Below are 15,435 nucleotides of genomic sequence, written 5' to 3'. Positions count from 1 at the left end.
CATTGCAATCCATTCGTTTCTTCATAATCATCTGTTTTCATCCTAGACTGAGCCGTGCAAATAGATCACATCGTGGAAAGACTTGAAGTGTAAGTTACCACTTGTTTCATCAGAAGTCAGAATGACTTGATTGTCTTAAGGGTCTTCCAGACCGTTTGATGGAAGAAGTGATGGAAGAAGTAGGCCGTAGTCGATTCTGACATTTCTTGTTTTTTGCTTATATAATCAAGACCAGTATTAAAAAACACCACGCGTACGTTCGTGTTGCTCCACCTATTCATACTTCTTGTTTGATGCAATGTTACTCTTTTCACCTTCCATCAGTGACAAAGAGACCAAGAACAATGACGGATCCAAATTCAAACATGACTGCTGCAGAGGCTAGAAGTGCAGCTTTACAACTCTCGAATGAAAGGAGAGCAATCGATGAAGAATTGTCAAGCCTTACTAACGTTTTACGATCACAAAATGCTACGATGAATTCAGCTTTGATTGATAATCAAGGTTTTCCAATTGCTTCGATTGATATCGTTGCTGTTCGAACGGCAAGGGCAAGAATAATAGCTCTACGTAATGATCGAGAAAGTATTGAAAACAGAATGCGAAATTTGCTGGACTTGGCTCTTTCTCGAACAGACTCCGGTACAGAAGCACCTATGACGAACGGATTCGTAGAACGTAATCAAGAAACAGCACAAGCAATGGCAAACGTACCAGGTACAAACGGTGCTCTCAGTATGAGCGTTCCAATACGGCAAGACGGCGATGCAGCAGTATGGTCAGAAGTTGGCGGCTTAACCCCTTTTGCAAAAGTCAATGCAATCAGTCCAAACAGTCCGGCACAACGAGCAGATATGCGTGTAGGAGATGAAATCTTACGGTTTGCAAGCCTAACCGCTGCTAATGCACATCGTTCTACGACAAATAAAGACTTGGGAAATCTGCCAAGTGTAGTTCAAAGAGGGACAGAGATCGCAGTGATGGTTTTACGGGGCGGGGACGATGGGAATGATCGAGAAATCAAAAGATTACGTCTAACTCCTAATGACGGATGGGGTGGTAGAGGTTTGCTAGGCTGTCATCTATTACCAATCTAAGACTCCAAAGTGTATTTGTAGAAATCTTCACGCCATGCTAATGTGTATCAATAATATTGCAAAGATGACTAAGAGCATATATAGGTTACTGTGGTGCTTTCCTATGCAGTTTGCGTTCCAAAGGTTGCTGCCATGTTGTCTTGTGTACAAATCGTTCGTAATGCTACAGCATGAGAGTCATTTCATTACTCAGCAGTATGTTTGCCTGCTCACACGATGATAGTCGAGTAATTGATCTGCGCTGCTATACACAACCTGTAGCGGTTGTGCAAGTTCGGCGACACTTGTCACCTCTTCTTCATATCCACCAACTTCTGTTCCAGCCGCTACGTTCAACATTATCTCTTCCTCTTCTTCATCCCGCTCGCCGCATTCATCTTCACTCATCTCATCTTCCGCATTGCTCTTCAAGGGCATTCCAACTTGACCACCTTTTTGAATGTGATTTAAGAATTTTGAAATGCGAAGGTGAAACGTTTCCAAACGTGATGCTTGGCCGCCATAACGCAACTCCAATACTTCCCAACCAAATGGTTCATACGTCGCCATCCACATTTGTCGATGGTAACTTATCAATTGTCGCAGATGTTCTCTTAATTTTGAAAGTCGACTGTCCGGTTCCGGCCCTGCCAATTGATACAATTCTGACCAATTCATATTGATGTATGCCAAATGCATACGATAACGCAAACCGCTTTTGTATGATAACGTTTTGGCAATCAAATAAGCGAATCGAAGCCTAGCATTCAATGGGTAATCACCTATTGAAGATTGAAGTGAAGAAGCGTTTGCTCTTGTTGACTTCTGCTGTACCGTGGCCCTCAATCTACCGTCCAAATAAGTCGCCAAAGATGTGTAGTGATGCTCCAAATCCAATCCACTTGCTTGCATACTGGGCGATACAAATCCATATGCAGGTTCTTCCCACATGAGCCATTTGGACGTATTTGGTGCAAAATGAATTCCATCGTCTACTGTTTGTTTTTCTGGCGAAGGATCGTCCAAGCGAGAAGCCATAACGAAATCGTCAAAGACTCCCGCACATATACCATCAAAAGATGCTCGCAGACGGATCAAATCCACTTCTTGTCCCTTTTCATATCCATGTTCGGCATAGTAAGACCAAGCAGGTAAGGAAGAAAGAATATCCACTTCATTGCCCTCATCACCCCAAATTGTCAGAAATACATGTTTCACTCCGCTATTGCGTTGCTTGCAAGCATTCATGCTGGCCTTGTTCGTCGCAAATGTGAAGGGTAAAGCAGTCCAAAATCGACTCCAAGTCCAACTTCCACCCGCCATCCATGGATTCTTTCTGCTGAGTAGACGATGGCTTTGAATGCGGCTGGTATAGCTTTGTTGAGAGGTGTGATAGTAATCCCAATAAACGAGTTCAATGTTACTGGGAATACCTTCGACAGATGCTGTGGGCTGTTGAGAATCGTAATAACCCAGTAAAGAATTGTTCTTTGCATTGAGGCAGAATAACATATCACTCCAGATGCAAGGTTGTAAGCCCATCTCGACGCAGATTGCATTGACCCGAGATAAATGATCGATGAAGATTCTTGTTGGGTCCTTATAGTTGTACTGTCCAAAGATAGAATGGTAGCGTCCATGCCCCAAACCATGGGTTTCATCCATACCCAAATGAATCTTCTTTGTTCTAAAAGGTTTGGTGGCTGCTTGAATCATCTTGCGAATCATTATGTACGTCTCTTGAGCATCAGCAAGTAAGACTTCCGATGTATCGCGAAGGTGCAAAAATCGAGGCCATTGAAGCATTTGACCCAAGTGACCTAAAGTCTGAATGCACGGAATCACTTCGATACCCAAATCAAATGCGTAATCATCAATCTCCTTGAGCGCCTTTTCAGAGTATCCTCCTCTCAAATAGCCAAAGAATGGTTCGCCTTCAATCTTGTAAGTATCTTCTGTATAGAGTTGAAGCATGTTGTATCCCATCAATGACAGCTTTTTCAGAAGAAATTTGACTGTTTTGACTAGTAGAACACCATTACGACTACAATCGATCATAGTTCCCAGCGTCTCAAAATTTGCAGACTCTTTGATCGGAAGTCGATCCATCATTATTTGCTCGTCACGTTTACTGATCGAATGAATGTCATCTTCTTGCTCTTCTGCGATCGAGTCAGAAGTTGTGCTCACCAGAGGGCTTCTCAACACAGCTAGGACGTGACCAAGACCTCTAAACGCTTCGCATGGACGAACGTAGCGGATCGTGACATTGAAAGGTTTGTTTGGTTCATCGCTGAAGCTATTAGAGGAGGCTTGAATGTGCAATGAACCGGAAGATAGTGTTGCATCTTCGATAAAGCTACAAAGCGGATACAGATTAAAATTAGCCACATGTGTGCAACCGGTAATCGTTACATACTCACCGGATATTCCACCACCACACCGGATTGCCATCTTGCCTCCTATCCAGCGCTGGAGCTACTTCAGATTCCTCATTTGTCAAAAATATGTTCTTACGGGGTGCATGCTTGGTTAGCTCTTCGATTCCGTTTTGAATTCTTGCAGGAATGCTTGATCGAGCAATGCGGATGTGAATCGGACCTGCCGGAGAATCGTTTGATTGAGAGTTGTTATTTCCACGAAATCTTTGAAGAGATTCTTTTTCGTTAGCCGCGACCACACTTACCCGACGAGGAGGAGCATAATGAGCAGCGGCTATCGTTGCAGATTGATTATCTTGTAAAGAAGGCAAAGGCGGAACGGTGTTGAGAACGTCTTCTTGATGATTGTTTACAGGAGAGGATTCCATTCTTTGACTGTAATGAAACAGATGTATTTATTGCATCTGATTTGATTGGATCATTAGATTTGGGATATGACCACGAGCAATCATTTGAATTCGTCTGAACGGGTAAAGATGATGGTGAGAAGACATCTTTCATTCTCAATTTACACTTGTCTTTTGCCTTTCCGACAAACCAACACTTGGGCCGGGCTGGCTTCCTTTGATTCTGGTGGAGGAGGCGCGTCAGGCCCGTGCGATCAAAAGAGAAAGACGCCGAATGAAAGCCTGATGAGTAAATGCTTGTCGGGCGGGGTAAGGAAAGTGTTGTTTAATCATCATCTTGAAAAAAGGATGAGTAGATCAAATTCAGTCACAACGTATATAAGACAAAAGCCACTCTTTGAACAAAATGATGATGATGACAATGTTCAATTTCAACGCAAGTATGGAGTCTCCTCTCTTTCCAAATCATTGCAATTGTTAGGCATCAAGCCCAATGCGAGTCGAACAAAGGCACTCTTACGTTTAACTGGAGATTGGGAAGGTAGAGATGCTTTATTGGTGAGTGATGAACGACTGTGTGATCAGAACAATTGAATTGACTCTCCTGAACTTTCAGCAATTTGCTCAATCCCTCTCACTTCTTTGCTATTCCATGGCACCCATAAGGAGAAAACAATTACACATAGCTTCAGAGAGCTTTGCGAATGCAAGAAGGATATTCATCCTCGGAAGGTGGCTCAATGACGGTGCTGAAACGTTGAGAGAGTCATGGGCAGCCACATCCAACAAAAGCAAGGATGATGGACCTGATTCTTCGTCTTCAGACACTTCCAGTGACGAACAGGAAGGAAATCTAGAATTGGAATCAATTCGATTTGGGGGTACAGAAGAAGATGTTCTTGGTAATGCACAGAAACAAATTGGCGAATCAATCAATTCCCCTTCTGGTAATAATGCCCGGATACAATCATCAGCTGCCAAACAGTGGCAGAAGCAATGGCGGAAACGGGTAGGACTGATTTCGGAATATCTAACGATGCTTGGGGATGGATGTGAAGTTGTGGCATTACTTGGTGGATCGAGCGTATTATGGAGAATCATAGGAGGTAGATTAGCAGCCCGTCAAAGGCATGGATTAGAAAGAATAGCCCAATTTATCTTCTTTTTCGCTTTTACACTCGGTCTACGACATATCGAACTGTTAAGACAAGAAAGGATACGAAAGCTTCGAAAAGCAAATAAGAAACTTCTGCGTGCGTCCGATCGTGTTTCCGCAGAAGCTGATGCTAGCACTCTGCTCCAAGCACGTCCATTGAGTGTTACGGAAGCACTCTCTTCGCATTCTGATGATCCCTCCAAAGATGAACAAAGAGTCAGGTCGGCCAATGCAGGAGAATCGAGGCTTCGCAAAGCTGAATACAAATTGTTAATGCAACGTAAGAAGATACAATTATTAAGACTAGAACGTACCTCGCTTCGTGCCGAGCTACTCTTCACCATTGCTGAAATTCTGTGGCCACACCATGATCATACCCGATTGGAAGGCTGGACGACGTTCGTTGCTTCTATCTGTCATATGTCACGTTTAACAAAAGAAGCTCGTTGGCACTGAGATCGAATGCAATTGTACTTTTATACCAACAACAGTATTGTCCAAACGTCTATTTATTTGAGTGATCTTAATCTGTGTATTCCGTCCAAGTCTAAGCGTTCTTGTGTCCATTCTTTCATCGGAATTGCACCCAAGACTTCTTCATAAAATGCAATACTTGGCGCATTCCAATTCAAGACTGACCAATCCATTCGTTGACAATCATTTTCTTCTGCTACTTTTCCCAACGCTCTAAAGAGTGCCTTTCCTGCTCCTCTGTTACGGACCGAAGGATCAACATAAAGATCTTCTAAGTACAAAGATGGTTTACCCGTCCAAGTAGAAAAGCTGAAAAAGTACAATGCCATACCGATGGGCGTGTTTGCGTTGGTAATATCTTCGCAAATCAATGCATGCGCATACTTTTTCTTGAATACATTCTCAATCAGAAGTTCTGGAGTTGCTTTCGCCTCTTCTTCTGCTTTTTCGTAAATGGCAAGATCTTTAATCTGAGAGAGAAAGAAGAGCGATCAAAGTTAGTTGTTGAATCTGTCCAAATTTGATGTGTTTCTCTGATCACCTACGAATCGCAAAATCGTTGGGATGTCGGCTTCAGTAGCCTCTCTGACGTTCACCGGGAACTCTGGCTTCTGTGCAGCAGACATGATTGCAATATCGTGGTTTGAAAGTGTATGATCGTGGAGGACAAGCAAGAAGTTGAATCTTCTCAAAAGCGTGCATGTAGTGTACGCTAACTCAAGGCTGAGGTGTAAATGCAGGTCCACTATGGTATTCTTTTCTGGAAGGACTTCGAAGTTCGTCACTTCCAAACGATGATATCTTACAGTTTCTATTAAATTCAATCAAGCCGTCTTCCTTTCTCTTGCATCTTTCTACTAGAAGATGTTGTGTCTGAATCGATGCTTACTTGATTATCGTTCACGAAGATCGAAAATGTAGAAGAGGGCATGTTGCCTGTGTTGGTTGAATCAGTCGACAGTTCATGAACATCATCTTCCTTTTTCGCATCTTTGGCTGATGAAGCATTCCAAATGGTAGCATTTTGCTTTCTTGGGCCCAAAAGAGATGTTGTTTTGTTCCCTTCTAATCTCCAATAATATACGTATTGAATCGCAATCACCGTATTCAAAATGCTGGCCAAACCAAATCCAATTCCCAATAACCAATCGCCTGTTTCAGTGATTGTAGTGAAAACCCGAGCAAGAGTGCCAGCCAATTGTGCAAAAACAACAATGCTACTCAGATGACCACACTTTTTGTTTCTATAAAGTTCACCAATCTGGGGAAATTTGCTCAACAACGAAATCGGAATAGAAAAAGCTTGCAAGACGGAGAGCAAGTTCGGAGGGCAGAGTAAAAAGAGGAAAATGCTCGAAACAAGCATTAGTAAAGCGGCTAATATCACCCTTCTCATCACCATCGGTTCGCTTTCATCCGATGAAGAATCACGTTGAGCACTCCGGCGAACAGAAGAGCTGATCAATAATCCACCTTTTCGTCTTTGCCCTTTCTCCTCTGTGCCATACCAGATGATCAATAGCGTGATCACCATATTTTGTACGGTCAAGCTTGCATTTTCACCATATGTACTGAACGGTAATCGCTTCCTAAATGCATATGCAAGGCTAATGTCATATGCCACCACTTCCAAGCTGTACATCGAAAGTGAAATACCCCAAGCTGAAGAATGTTGAACGATTGTAATGATTTGAGGAAGTTTGAGTATACTGCCAAATACGATGATCCCAATTCCCAAGCCTTTCGATACAGCAAGCCGTAAGCAGAAAGTCGTTGGGGCGACATTGTAGATCAAAGAAGTATAACAATCTTCTCCCAAAATTAGTCGACCTGGCGTGGCAATGAATGAAGGCAAATTCTGCGTCACCGTCTGCAGCATAGCCTGAAGTGCTTCTGCCATGATGGTGAGTGTCGTTCTACCGCTGTATGAGGGTATTCGGATTCATGACTTGTGGGGATGATGGGTGTGAAAGTGGTAATCTATCTGTACTTGGTAACATGCATTAAATATCAAAGCTTTCCTATAATCCATTTAAGATCAACACTTCCCGCTTTTCCCGCTTAACATTATTAAACGCGTTAAAGTATCTAAGTAAGCGCGTAATCTCAAGAAGTCACAACGGAATAATTGATAACTTGCACCTTTAAAGCTTTCCACGATGTGGTGGTCAAACTGCAAAGCTCCCACTACAAGGAGAGGGAATGATGCATGCAGAAAGGGCGACATCAGATCAGCTTCGGGCGCTGTTGATTCTGTTTGATGTGTTGTGCGATGGAAATCAGAGGCAGATGATGTCTTGCACTTGATCCCAAAGCAAAATGATACTCGATGCAAAGTGCACCTGTAATATATCCAAAAAATATGATCTATTGCTGTTCAACAATCCTATCTATTCGTCTTTCTCTACAATTTGAAGCCTGTTATTGATCAGCAAAAGAATCATGTCAGTGAATTGTACCTGATTGAACGCATACAGCCTTCTCAACTCACTCTATGATGTAGAATACCTTTCCTGTTTGACCGTTCTTGCAGTAATATCGGACCGGCTGTCCATCCCAGTACTTTTGCAAATCGAATCCCATTCCGCCTGTATAAGGTAGGACGACTCGTAAAGTATTGAAATCAATGAATCCATTATCGAATGCTAATGTGACGATATCATTCGGTGTAATCTGACCTGCTTGACGAACGGATTGATTACCCCAAAGGCGAGCACGATGGGTGTGACCAGAAGTGGCATCCTTGAGTTGCGATAAAGTATGCGAGTCCGCAAATCCGTTCTTTTCAACTTCATCTAGTAATTCTCCCTTTTCGTTCTTGCATAAAAGTGCAGACGTATCTTCCTGAACGTAATCCTCTTCTGAACGACCGGCGGGGAATGGAGGCCAATCCTTGAAATCTTCAGCCGGTTCTTCTTCTTTTCGTTGAACGTTGACTCTTGTCATGCTGGTAAGTAGGGGTCCAAACGCCCAAGGCTGATCTGCGTACAAATCATGTTGTAAATTTGGATCAATGATGCCGATCGCACGCAAAGCAACTGAAGTGCCCCAAGGAAGTCGATCACGAATCGGTTTATCGAATTGATTTCCATACATCAGGTCGTCAACAGAAATCTTTTCTTTGAATCTACCTTGAACTTGAATGGACCAAGTGCATCCTTTAGCATACGAATGATCAAAATAATGCGTTCCTACTTCTGATGCTGCTTCATGTTCTTCATTCGTTCCAGGTAGAATGCCAGTAAAACCTTGAATTCGCACAATTACTCGACCCTCGAAATCGTCCGTTTTAATGGTTAACGGGTGATCTTCATCGTTTACCCGAACCAATGACAATTTATCCACAGATGGACCAGCTGATACTCGAAGACGAGGTGCCATTTCGATTAGATGATGGTGAATAGCAAGACACAAGGATGTGGAGTGATTGGTATAAGCTGCGCGTGGTATTACGTCAGGCAAAGCTGGATATTATATAGAATACATGCATACATCAAAGATCATGCTCTCAATGTAGGAGGATTGTACAATTCACTGAATGGCATCTCTTTTGAAGGTTGTAGCCAATTTCGTGAATCATAAAGTGCCTTGGTTGAATCGCCCTCTATACAATGGAAAGTATAGATGTATCTGCTCTTGTCACTTTTATTCTTTTCACTTTTGTGCATCACCGATCCATGGATTAGAACCAATGTTCCCGCTTTACAAGCTTCAACAGAAGCTCTTTTTTCATCCCATTCTTCCTCTTCTTGTTCTGATAACGTTTCGAAACCAGTTCCTGCATCAACATTCTCGGGATCAGATCGAACGAAGCGTTTGTTCACACCGCGTGGTTCTCCATACTTTTGCCTGATTTCTTCCTTTTCATTTTGCGGTCTTGGCTTTGTGTAGTTCGATTTTGATGAATCGTCCTGCCATCTATGTGATCCCGGAATAAATGACAAACATCCATTTGTCGTCGTACAATCTTCTAATGCAAACCAAAGTCCTGTCGCACTGGGTGGAGAAGTGTATAAAAATGTTGAATCGTTATGAGGCGGAACTGCACCACCGATCGAAGGTTGTTTACAGATAACCATAGATTGCAGACATTGAGGTATGGAGAATGATTCTAAGGATCTGATTAAATTTTGAACCTTTTCCGAGAATGTCAATTGATGAAAGATTGGATCCAAGCTATGCAACGCATGCCCGCACTTGTTGACGCATAGATCCGGCGATCGATTTAGCATGCCGTTTGAGCCTATAGAGTCTTCTTCTAAGAAATAACGAATCTTATCGCCACTTTCTAGAAAGTATCGGTCTCCAACATGTTCTTTTCCATCTTCCTTCGTTCCTTCTTCTCCACCTGTGCTGAATTTGGTCATAGGATGACCATTTGGATCGAATGAATGAATTAGCTCTTTGGCATGCTGTAGAATTGGCTTAGGGTCGAAAAAGTCTGGAATAACCAAGTAACCATCCTGATGATATTTGGCAAGTTGAGACGCGGTTAATGAGCCTGACATTTTGGATCAAGGTGGTGAACAGAGTGGTATCAATGAGCAGCGAATCATCGTTACAGCAATACTTTCTCACTATACGCGAGATCCCACTTAAGCTATTGCTTGCTATAAGCTACTCAATTCTTATAATTATTGACCCGGCATGTACACGCCGTATAGCAGTTTGTATAAGCCGTATTCTTCCATAAGCCATTTGAGCCTCTCCCCGCTCATAGGTCTGATTCTAAGCGGGTAAAAGAGAATTTCGTATGTAAGCAAAACGCTAAAACCTTATCTACAATCGTGCATCAGGTAGTTCACCAGTGTTTTTCGTAAGCCGATTATCGGTGGAAAAACTCTAAATCGGCTTAGAAAGAGTCCCTCATAGGATATCTGGTCATCGTGACAATCATGGTCATCGTACGATTTCACATGACAGCTAACATTCTATCGGGCAAACAAGATCGACAATTGTGCATGATATACGAATTGATCGAGGTATGAAGAGATGACAATAAAATGATAAGAAGAAGCCCAAAAGATGTTTGAAAAAAAGAATAATTTTGAAATCTTTGCAAGATATACATGACGAAGAGAAAGCTCTTACAAGCAAAACAAGCTATCCATAAAGCATTCTAAGGGGATTCTTGTTTAAGAGATTCATCGTGGTGGTGATTGTTGAGTGCGGCTCTCGTCTCTTGACCAAGTCCTGCCTTTTCGGCGAGCTCACGACGGTAATCCTCATCGGGATCAAATCCTTTTGTCTCACGCAAAACAACAAGCGTAATGATGGCACCAAGAACGGAAATTGCGAAGAAGATCCAAAACACGTTCTGTGTTCCAATACGACTTGGGTCGGCGAGGTATGAGAACAACAAGGAGGCCAAGATGGCACCACATTTACCGCAGGCGGCACAGAAACCGTGAGCTGTTGAACGAACGGCGGTTGGGAAAATTTCGACTGGGTATAAGAAAGTGGTGGCATTGGCACCAAAGTTGAAGAAGAATTGCAAAAAGACGAACAAAGGGAAGATTTGGTTGGTGTGTGGTGCATAATCGTTGAATTTGCCTGCCAAGATACCCAAGAAAAGAGCGTTCATGAGGAAACCCATGATTTGAATTGGCTTGCGTCCGATAATATCAACGAAAGCGATTGTGAAGAAGTAACCTGGCAAGAAACCTGCGACTGTGATGATCAAGTTACCGGTGGCTGTCTTCATCAATTTTGAGTATGCCTTTTCACCTCGTGTTACACCGTTGGCGTTTGAGAAACCAATGGTGGACAAGATAGTAGATTGGTTCAAGTTGATACCGTAGAAAGTGATATCGACCAAGAACCAACAAGCAGCACAACCGAACAAGTACAAAGCGTGACGTGGGTTGGAGAAGTATTCGAAGAATTCGTTCTTTGGCTTTTGTCCAACGATACCGGTCATACCAACAGCCTTGTTTTCCAAGTGCAAGCTACCTTGTTCGGAGCCCTTGCCGGATTGAAGATCATCTTCTTCACTGACGATAACACCTGCTGCACTTGCTTTGTTCAACAATTCTGGGTCATCTTGAATAGCACGGGCTTGAGTGAAACGGGTTGATTCGACCAAAGTCAAACGGAAGTACAAAACAGCAAAGGCTGGCACCAAAGCCAAACCTTGCAAGATACGCCAAGCACCAGAGAGCTTGTGAGTATCACCAGCAACGACTGGTCCACGGTAACAAGCGATAACAATGACGGCCAGAACAGCACCCAACAAGTTACCCCAACCTTGATTGGAGAAAATGATGGCTAACATACGACCACGGTTCTTCAAGTTTGAACGATCAGAAACGACGGAAGCAGACATTGGGTAATCACCACCGATACCGATACCCATCAAAATACGGAAAGCGAAGATCCAATAAGTGACACCATCACCGCCAAGGTAATCAGGAGCAGAGATGATCATGATAACACCAACGATGGTAACGATCAATTCTTTACCGTAAACGGCTGAACGACCAAAGTAATCACCAAAGAAACCGAAGATTAATTGACCCAAAACGTTACCGATGTTAGCTGAAGCTTTCAAAACACCACCTTCCAAACCCCAGTTGATGTTCTTGTTTGTCTTACGGTTGTAGAAGACCGGGTAAGTTTGTAGGATGATTGCGTACATCATATTGATGATGAACAAATCATAAGCGTCCATTAAGAAACCCACACCTGCAATCATTAAAAGTTTGATTTCAGGCCATGAGATACCCAAGAAGCTATTATTACGACGTCTTTCGATCAAAGCCAAAGAAGTAGATGCATTTTGGTATGCATCAAGGTCAGCACCGAAAGCCATCTTGAAGGATGTTATGCTTGAGTGGGAGGGAGAAGTAGGTGAATGATGATGAGGTCTATCCTGGGGAGAAAGAAGAAGTTGAATGAAGAAAAAAGTCGCCTTTAAGAAGGTTTGCTAGATCAATAGGATTACAATCACCGCTGATTCGGACATTTCCGTTGATCAAATTTAGGTAGATTTTCAGTCTAACAAAAAAGTTGCCATCGTTTGAGACTTTCTTCCTCATCTGCAAATGAGGAGAATAAAAATCGCATACATACGTGAAATATCAATCGGCGGTCAAAGCGGTAAAATAAAAGAGATAATCGTAGTTTCACCTCTCAATCTGGGCGTGAAATCGGCGGCTGAAGGGCAAAGGCGGCAAGGACATGAAAAGGATATGCATAGAAGAAACCTATACTTTTGTTCCTGATGAAATCGTTTGGGCGATACTGATGAAGTGGGATAGAATGGCTTTCATTGTCATGATAATTTGTTATTTTTTTGCGCACGTTCTAACATTGACATTCATATGCACGCATGCATGATTCAAAGTCCAGACTCAAATTTTACCCGTTTAGAGAAATACACTCATCAGATGCCCGCATTTTAGCGCATGATTTTCATTTTCAATTCATTCTCCCCAAAAGACACACTTACTCAAATGCAAACTCCGAACCCAATTTCAATCACATCTAGACCGGGAACTTGTTTGTGACTTCAAAAAGGGAACGTTCTTGTTTGCATAATAGATGGGATGAAATTATAACAGTACTTACCCAAAAAATCATTGTGAAACGAGTGCGCAGGAACGAGTGCTAAAGACAGATGTTCATTCACATTTCTCTCCTCGCATAATTCAAATCCGTAAATTTGTCTTGGCAAAAATAAAGATTGATGATATTCAGGTCATGTCAACCGACATAATCAACGGCATGGCTTCAATATAGTAATGTAACCGAAATTTTTTTCTTCCCGCATATTCATTCTTCAATTATCCGATGGTACCGCAAAGGAAACCGCAAAAGCCGCCGATTGGATTAATGAAAGGCATTTTTGCCGCGGCGAAGAAATCATTCAAAGAAAGTGGATCATCTTTGTTTGGTCATCCCGAATCATAGCACGTACATACCCCCATTGATTAGTGTCTAAATCTTTACTAATATTTCATCATCTATGGGAAAATGATCGATCGATTAGCGTTTAACGGTATGATATCCTAATATATACCAAATTAGTGTGATGGAATTTGCGTCATCATCATCATCACCAAACACGATAAGATAACATTCAAAAGAACATCTCAATCTCTTCTCCCCCCAAACTTAGCGCGTTTTGATGGAGATCTAGGTCGAGTAACCCTATCCTGAGGCACAATTACAGTCAAAAGTTTAAATTTATCAAGATCTGCAGGCATATGCACGTCAAAGCCATCTTACAGCGAGCGCACGTTCTCATCAGCAGCCAATCAGAAAGTTGTAAGCAATACATATGCTAGCACACGTGACATTCACTAACACCTTTTTGCCTCTTTCACTCCTCAACGGTTTACTCTTAACACGTGACCCTGTCTACTCAACGTCCTTACCCACCCCATGAATGGAATGTTCTAAGAAGCCAATTGAGTATTCCTGCCGCCGCACGTGTCAATTCTTGTTATATAAGCAAATATCACCTTCCCGCTCGAACCCCCAATGCCAAACACTCTTAAGATGACCAAATATAAACCTTTTGAGGTCTTATAGCATCACTTTCATCACCAAGAAACGGCAATGTCAGCTTCGGCAGTCTCAGCTGGTTTGTTTGTTGGCGGTGTGGCAGTAGGGGCAACTGGGGCATGGTTATTGCAAAAACCGGAGCATAACAAGCCGATTGTTGGTGTTGCACAAGCATCAATACCCAATCATTCTACTTCTACCCCTTCCCCTTCTTCTGAAAGTGACATTCGTCTAATACACGGTAATCCAGGACCTGTTGCGGATTTTCTTCGTCATGTTTCTTATATTAGCGCATACGATCGAATGCACAAACATCCTCATTGGACAGCCGAACATATCACTGCAGCCCATTTAAGACCACCTCTTTCGGACGGAGGAGGTGGGAAAGGAGATCGAAGTAGAAGTGTTTTCAAAGAAGATGATCGAATTCCGCTTTTGTTCAGAAGTAAAAATTCAGATTATTTTCGTTCAGGATACGATCGTGGTCATATGGTTCCTGCAGCTGATTCAAAAATTTCTCAAATTGCAATGGATGAAACATTTTTATTGAGTAATATTGCACCACAAATTGGTGAAGGTTTTAATAGAGATTATTGGGCTCATTTGGAAGATTACGTTAGAAGATTAACAACCAAGTTTGAAAATTTATACGTTTTCACAATTCCACTTTATTTGCCAAGATTACAATCAGACGGTAAATGGAGAGTGAATTATGAAGTTATAGGAGATCCTCCTTCGGTTTCCGTTCCAACTCATTTTGCAAAAGTCATTTACGCTCAAGGTAGACCGGGTGATCGTAGCACGCCAACAACATCTACTTCTCCCGCTTTGCCTGCTACCAATCCAGGATCAAATAATAGCCTTTTGGGAAAAGTCGGATTGAGTGGATCTTCTTCCAATTGGACAGCATTGGGCGCATTCGTTTTACCAAACGCAATCATTCCAAACGAACAACCGTTAAAGAGCTTTTTGGTTCCCGTCGAAGCTGTTGAAAGGGCTGCCGGCTTGATGCTCTTCCCTCCTGCAACGAAAACCAATACACCTTCTTTGTGTGATGTGACTGATTGTCAAATCATCGTACGTGATTTCAGTGACCGTAATAAACAACAGCAACAACAGCAACAAACCAGAAATGCATCACTACCAACACCTTCCCGTTAATCTATACTCTTGTACTTATACTAGCACACATTATTAATATAAAAGCGATTACGATCGAATTAGAATGGCATCTAGATTGTACAAGTAGTTGATCACAAGATCAAAAAGAGGGAAAATCCTTTTTTTGGGATGAATAAAAACACAAAGGGCAGAAGTATGAATAAGCAGCATGTCCATACAGGAGCAGGTCCGTCCAAGAAATGGCAATGACATATGAAGATTGAAAACGAAAGTGTGATTGTGACTGGCAGCAAATTCAAAGAAGGAATTGC

General features: G+C 42.3%; 9 protein-coding genes across 9 annotated transcripts; 3 read left to right on the top strand and 6 right to left on the bottom strand.

The window, feature by feature from the left end:
- Nucleotides 1-365: 365 nt before the first annotated feature.
- Nucleotides 366-1,161, top strand: FA14DRAFT_151739 (uncharacterized protein; the record flags this gene model as incomplete). Its single annotated transcript, XM_025497484.1, has 2 exons — nt 366-642; nt 772-1,161. 2 exons carry the CDS (start codon nt 366-368, stop codon nt 1,095-1,097), a joined length of 603 nt encoding a protein of 200 aa, XP_025351599.1. The 3' UTR covers nt 1,098-1,161.
- On the bottom strand, nt 1,138-3,993 carry FA14DRAFT_193107 (glycoside hydrolase). Its single transcript, XM_025501977.1, has 2 exons — nt 3,500-3,993; nt 1,138-3,435 (listed from the first exon to the last, which is right to left on the bottom strand). The coding sequence occupies exons 1-2, from the start codon at nt 3,883-3,885 to the stop codon at nt 1,287-1,289; spliced, it is 2,535 nt and encodes an 844-aa protein (XP_025351598.1). The 5' UTR covers nt 3,886-3,993; the 3' UTR covers nt 1,138-1,286.
- Nucleotides 3,994-4,212: 219 nt separating this feature from the next.
- FA14DRAFT_193106 (uncharacterized protein) lies at nt 4,213-5,781 on the top strand (the record flags this gene model as incomplete). Its single annotated transcript, XM_025501976.1, has 2 exons — nt 4,213-4,422; nt 4,481-5,781. The coding sequence occupies 2 exons, from the start codon at nt 4,213-4,215 to the stop codon at nt 5,474-5,476; spliced, it is 1,206 nt and encodes a 401-aa protein (XP_025351597.1). The 3' UTR covers nt 5,477-5,781.
- FA14DRAFT_29270 (acyl-CoA N-acyltransferase) lies at nt 5,503-6,166 on the bottom strand. Its single transcript, XM_025502145.1, has 2 exons — nt 6,040-6,166; nt 5,503-5,964 (listed from the first exon to the last, which is right to left on the bottom strand). Exons 1-2 carry the CDS (start codon nt 6,118-6,120, stop codon nt 5,530-5,532), a joined length of 516 nt encoding a protein of 171 aa, XP_025351596.1. The 5' UTR covers nt 6,121-6,166; the 3' UTR covers nt 5,503-5,529.
- On the bottom strand, nt 5,870-7,479 carry FA14DRAFT_162826 (mannose-P-dolichol utilization defect 1 protein). Its single transcript, XM_025499768.1, has one exon. The coding sequence runs from the start codon at nt 7,392-7,394 to the stop codon at nt 6,315-6,317; it is 1,080 nt and encodes a 359-aa protein (XP_025351595.1). The 5' UTR covers nt 7,395-7,479; the 3' UTR covers nt 5,870-6,314.
- A 405-nt stretch (nt 7,480-7,884) lies between these two features.
- FA14DRAFT_182866 (DUF1769-domain-containing protein) lies at nt 7,885-8,875 on the bottom strand (the record flags this gene model as incomplete). Its single annotated transcript, XM_025501256.1, has 2 exons — nt 7,885-7,912; nt 7,986-8,875. The coding sequence occupies 2 exons, from the start codon at nt 8,873-8,875 to the stop codon at nt 7,885-7,887; spliced, it is 918 nt and encodes a 305-aa protein (XP_025351594.1).
- Nucleotides 8,876-8,994: 119 nt separating this feature from the next.
- FA14DRAFT_128395 (phytanoyl-CoA dioxygenase) lies at nt 8,995-10,002 on the bottom strand (the record flags this gene model as incomplete). The annotated part of the gene is made up of 1 exon (XM_025496856.1): nt 8,995-10,002. The coding sequence occupies one exon, from the start codon at nt 10,000-10,002 to the stop codon at nt 8,995-8,997; it is 1,008 nt and encodes a 335-aa protein (XP_025351593.1).
- A 478-nt stretch (nt 10,003-10,480) lies between these two features.
- Nucleotides 10,481-12,739, bottom strand: FA14DRAFT_175683 (putative PHO84-inorganic phosphate permease). Its single transcript, XM_025500599.1, has one exon. It carries the CDS (start codon nt 12,303-12,305, stop codon nt 10,614-10,616), a length of 1,692 nt encoding a protein of 563 aa, XP_025351592.1. The 5' UTR covers nt 12,306-12,739; the 3' UTR covers nt 10,481-10,613.
- A 1,235-nt stretch (nt 12,740-13,974) lies between these two features.
- Nucleotides 13,975-15,233, top strand: FA14DRAFT_162823 (uncharacterized protein). Its single transcript, XM_025499767.1, has one exon. It carries the CDS (start codon nt 14,057-14,059, stop codon nt 15,161-15,163), a length of 1,107 nt encoding a protein of 368 aa, XP_025351591.1. The 5' UTR covers nt 13,975-14,056; the 3' UTR covers nt 15,164-15,233.
- The last annotated feature ends 202 nt before the right edge of the window (nt 15,234-15,435 follow it).

The sequence above is a fragment of the Meira miltonrushii genome (assembly GCF_003144205.1).
Source record: "Meira miltonrushii strain MCA 3882 unplaced genomic scaffold FA14scaffold_12, whole genome shotgun sequence".
In the NCBI taxonomy this organism is placed as follows: Eukaryota; Fungi; Basidiomycota; class Exobasidiomycetes; order Exobasidiales; family Brachybasidiaceae; genus Meira; species Meira miltonrushii.
Note: the sequence above shows the minus strand (reverse complement) of the source record. Positions and strands in the feature narration are given on the sequence as shown.